This window comes from Tasmannia lanceolata, unplaced genomic scaffold (assembly GCF_043159265.1).
Source record: "Tasmannia lanceolata isolate RefF3 unplaced genomic scaffold, GAP_Taslan_0.1 ptg000012l, whole genome shotgun sequence".
Taxonomy (NCBI): Eukaryota; Viridiplantae; Streptophyta; class Magnoliopsida; order Canellales; family Winteraceae; genus Tasmannia; species Tasmannia lanceolata.
Window position 1 is genome coordinate 1,270,912 of NW_027518689.1, and position 4,524 is coordinate 1,275,435.

Sequence of the window (4,524 nt, forward strand, 5' to 3'; positions counted from 1 at the left end):
TTTTCCCTCTCTCTCTCTCCATCTCTCTATTACGATAATATAGAATGTGCCCCTACAAAATCTGGATTCCAAGATCTCTTAACCAATCTAATTTATTAATCGTCCCGTGCATTGCACGGGTCTGCAACTAGTTAAATTAATAGAGCTACTAAAAAATTACAATATTGCCCCTCATCCAACAATACAAATGTACAAGGAAACGAGGGTAGTATGGTTATTTAGATAAGGGAGTGTCATCCAAGTAATCTAATGGCTTGCAAATGTGCATTTGAAATGAGAAAATTCAACTGTCCACCCACTTATACTCTTTATTTTATTAAAATTTCATTTCACAGAATAAACATAAATTAATACTGAACTAAATGATAAATGAAGCTAAATCCACTGAAGTAGTATAAAGAGTAGTTCAAAGAGGACTAAGATGAATTGTATAATGCCTGAATGGCTTACAAATGGGCATTTGAAATGAGTAAATTCAACGTTCACACTAGACCTGGCAAAAAGTGACCCGGACCTGCGGGTCCACCCGGCCCGCTGTAAATTCTGGGTCCGGGTAACAATCTGTGACCCGTTTGAAATTGACCCGCGGGTGCCCGTAGAGACGTACAAAAGTTTTATTTTGGCCTTTTTTTCCGGTAATTGTCATAATTTTTTAATTTTCTTTGTAGTTTTTTGGTAATTGTCATATTTTAATACATTTTTGCCATTTTTTTGGTAATTTTTCTACTTTTCTTCCATTTTCCGGTAATTTTTCATTTAAAACTTAGTACCCGCATGATTATTATATATTGCTATTATTTATTGCTAGCAACCTTTGTGCAAATCGTACTTCTGCCAATCTTTGCAGCAAAGGATGGGCGACAAGCCGAAAAGTAGCCTCGGGAAGGTGGCTGGCGAATTCCTATATAAAAAAAAAAAATCTTAAAAATAATACGTCAGAAATCCGGCGGCCCGGGTCCAAGCATAGTGACCCGTAAAATTTTCGGGGTCATTTTGACCCGGCCCGGCCCGCCTGTTTGCCAGGTCTAGTTCACACTCAATCAATGCATGCTATAGAATTGGATGACTAGTTTGTCAAATTGGATGGCTATTATGTCACAGTGGGCCCTACCTTCAGTTGATCAAAACCATCTGTTTATAATTGTTGCTTTGGATCCCTCTTGGCAGAAAAATTGAGTCAATCATTCAACTGTAATATCAAATAATTTATTTTCTTTGTTGTTGAACATTAAACTAAAACTGCTAGCTCATTAATAATTAATAATGCTGGGTCTCTAGGTCTTTAATAAATTATTCTGCTAGGTCTTTAATAATTAAAAAAAACTGGGGAGCATTGACATTTTTTTGTTTAAATAGCGGGCATGTACTGAGTTAGGATTCATTCTATGGTAACAAGATTTTGATTTAAAGGACGATTTACGTGTCTTTTTTTTATTTTTCATTAGATTTAATCTCTTCTGTGTGGGGGAAATGGATTCTGAAACTCAGAAACTCCTTCGGTCCTCCACTCACATGTTCGACCATGTCTTGGAATTGCCCTTTAAATCAGATGCCGAGATCTTGGTCAGAGAGCATTCTGATTACTTTCGGTTCATTTTCGCTACCGAGGATTTTGGAGAAGGCGTGTGGGCCCAGCCAATTGAGATCTACCCTGGTGTTACAAAGATTGTTATAAGACATAGTAATGTTGTTGAAATGCCAGTGGATGAGTTGGGGCTCGATTTCTGGAGGTTTCGGCTTCCGGCGTCGGCCAGGCCGGAGCTTGCCAATGCTGTTTATAAGAATGGAGAACTTATTGTGACAGTCCCAAAGGAAGAAGAGGTGCCGCCTTTCAATTCTGGCTGCTTTAGGAATTGCACAATCTTATAAGCCTTTTTATGGATCTCTTGTTGTGTGTGTGTGTGTTAAAGGATTGCTTGTATTTGTATGAGACTGCTCAATCTTATAAGCCCTTTTGTGGATCTCTTGTTATATGTTGTGTGTTGGAGAATTGTTTGTATTTGTATGAGATTCTGAGTCAATTCATTTTCTCTTTGAATTGTCTAATCTTTTAAGCTCTTTTGCGGATCTCTTGTTATATTCCAAATCCAAGTAGAAGGAAGTCAAACAATTCTAAAGCCGGCCTAGAGGCTCCATTTCTTGCTAGCCTATCCCTGCGTTGTTCGCCTATCCTCTCACATGATGGAAGGAGATATAGGAAGCCTATACTTGATTCATAATCGCATCAAACCAATACGAAATTAATTGCCAAGGATGGAGCAGTGTTTACACCCATTTTGAATTTAAAATCATTCATGAGAGGCCAAATTATTGGATTGTGACCTGGTTATGCAGGGTCAAAGGAAGTAACATGCCAGATACCACTTCGTTGGAAATGAAGTAGTGGGTAGTTCAGAAGAAGGAAGCGTGCGAAGAATGGAGTGTGAAATTCGCAGTTATTTGAAGTTCCCTCCTTGAGAACATGGGTAGCGGGGAGTCGTTGCCCAAGAATAGCTATAAATAGAGACATTTGTCTATGAGAAGAAGGTCCCAGAACCAAATCAAAACAAGTCTTAACATTTAACTCCTTCATGACCGAATTTATCATTTGATATCCAGTTTCTTGGTAGAGGTCCGTATTTTCTTTCAATGACCTTCACCCATAAGTGTTATTTCATGCATCCAAATATATTAAAAATTCAATATACTAGATACTAGGGCTGCAACAGGGTCGGGTTTTTCAAAACCCTAGCCCAACCCTGGATCCCATTATCTCGGCCTTGACCCGTCCTGACCCTGAGTCAGGGCCGAAAAACCTCAACCCATTGCCCGTCCAACAGGGCTCAGTGCTGGCCCTGGCCCGCCCTGAGGGCCGGCCCTAATTGACCCTAGTGCAAATACCTGTTAAGAGTGCCAAAAATAAAGCAACCACTTATCATATAGAACAAAATGATCAACAAACAGGGAAAGGAAACAAAATAAGACAATATGAATTCAATAACATGACGGGCAACAGAGACAATTAATAATAATAATCTAAAGAAACATCTATCCAAGATAATAGAAAACATTAGCAAAAGAAACATGCACAGATGGTTCAATTCTATAATAGAAAACTTAGGGTCAGGCCAGGTTAGGGTACCCGAGTCATTAACCCAGAACCCGACCCGACCTGAGTCAAGGTCTAAAAAAATGAACCCTGACTTACCCTCAGGGTTGGAAAATCTAGCCCTGACCCTGTTCGGGCTCAGGGCGGGTCAGGGCTGACAGGGCCAGACTTGCACCCCTACTAGATACCCGACATATTTTTTTTTGTTTTTTTATTTAGGCACTTAGTGCCTAAATAAACAAGTGCGCCTCACACTTTATCTTTTTCACCGCTCATCTTTACCATACAGGGCTGTTATAATATAAGTATCAAGCACTGTAATATTTTTTAAAACATATAAACACAAAGGACCGAATTCTTAACAAATAGAGCTGCTGGTGGTCCTACTATATTCATAACTTGAGAAGCAATATTTGGAATTTTGATCACAGTTGGAAGGCACAACATGATTGTGGAAATAATGATGTTTTAAAATAGGGAAATGATATCAGCACTACCGTATTTTGATGATCGCACTCCTCACTTTATTAAAAAGTATGGTATGGCCCGCACCATAGGGTGATCCAAACCGTCCATTAGATGGGCTACATCCTAAATAGGTTGTGCCCAAAAAATCATTTCCATAGGTTGATCCTAACTCTCTGATCTATAGAGGGATTTAATATTAGAGGGTTGATCCTAACAATCAATACATAAGGCACAATGGTCTGCAATGATCATCTTCCTTTTACGAAGGAAGTCGACTGTTTGGATTCTACTTCGAAGAGCCGCCCACCCAAAGATAAATACTCGAAGATGAGCCTGGAATGAACAAACTCTAGCAACCTTGGAAGATGGAGGGCAAACCATTAGGTTAAAGTAAAAAGATTTGACGGAGAACTCACCAGATGAATTCCATATCCATGAATTCCATATCCATATCCTTTTGTCTTTCCCATCCTGCTTAATGTAACATTCTTCTAGTATTTCCAACAAACTAGCAATAAAGGTCATGTCCCTTTCAAAAAAATTGCATCTAATCTAGGCTTCCACGTGACTCCTTCTGAACCTCTATCCATATTGTCCTTCACAAAAGCTCTCTTTGTTTTATTGCAATGGCATACAAATCGGGAAACAAGACCTTCAGAGGTATATCTGAGGCCCATTTATCCAGCTAGAAAAGAATCATGTCACTTTTATAGACTCTGAATCTAGTACGCGCTACAAAGAGACGGTTAAACTTCATTATGTCTTTCCACAAAGTTGCTCCAGGTGACCTGAGCCTATCCTCTGAACTCCAGTGACCTGGCGATGCTCCGTATTTCCCTTCTATTACCTTCACCAAAAAATGAGAAATTTCCTCACCAAACCTCAAAAGCCACTTTCCTAGCAATGCAATATTCATCTCTTTAATTCTTCTTATACACAACCCTCTTGATTTAATTGGAGTACAGACA

General features: G+C 39.2%; 1 protein-coding gene across 1 annotated transcript; it reads left to right on the forward strand.

Moving 5' to 3' along the window:
* Positions 1-1,470: 1,470 nt before the first annotated feature.
* On the forward strand, positions 1,471-1,869 carry LOC143888035 (uncharacterized). Its single transcript, XM_077392321.1, has one exon. The coding sequence runs from the start codon at positions 1,471-1,473 to the stop codon at positions 1,867-1,869; it is 399 nt and encodes a 132-aa protein (XP_077248436.1).
* Positions 1,870-4,524: the final 2,655 nt, after the last annotated feature.

Excerpts from the sequence above, each read along its gene's own strand:
- LOC143888035 (XM_077392321.1), top strand. The coding sequence starts at position 1,471 with ATGGATTCTGAAACTCAGAAACTCCTTCGGTCCTCCACTCACATGTTC.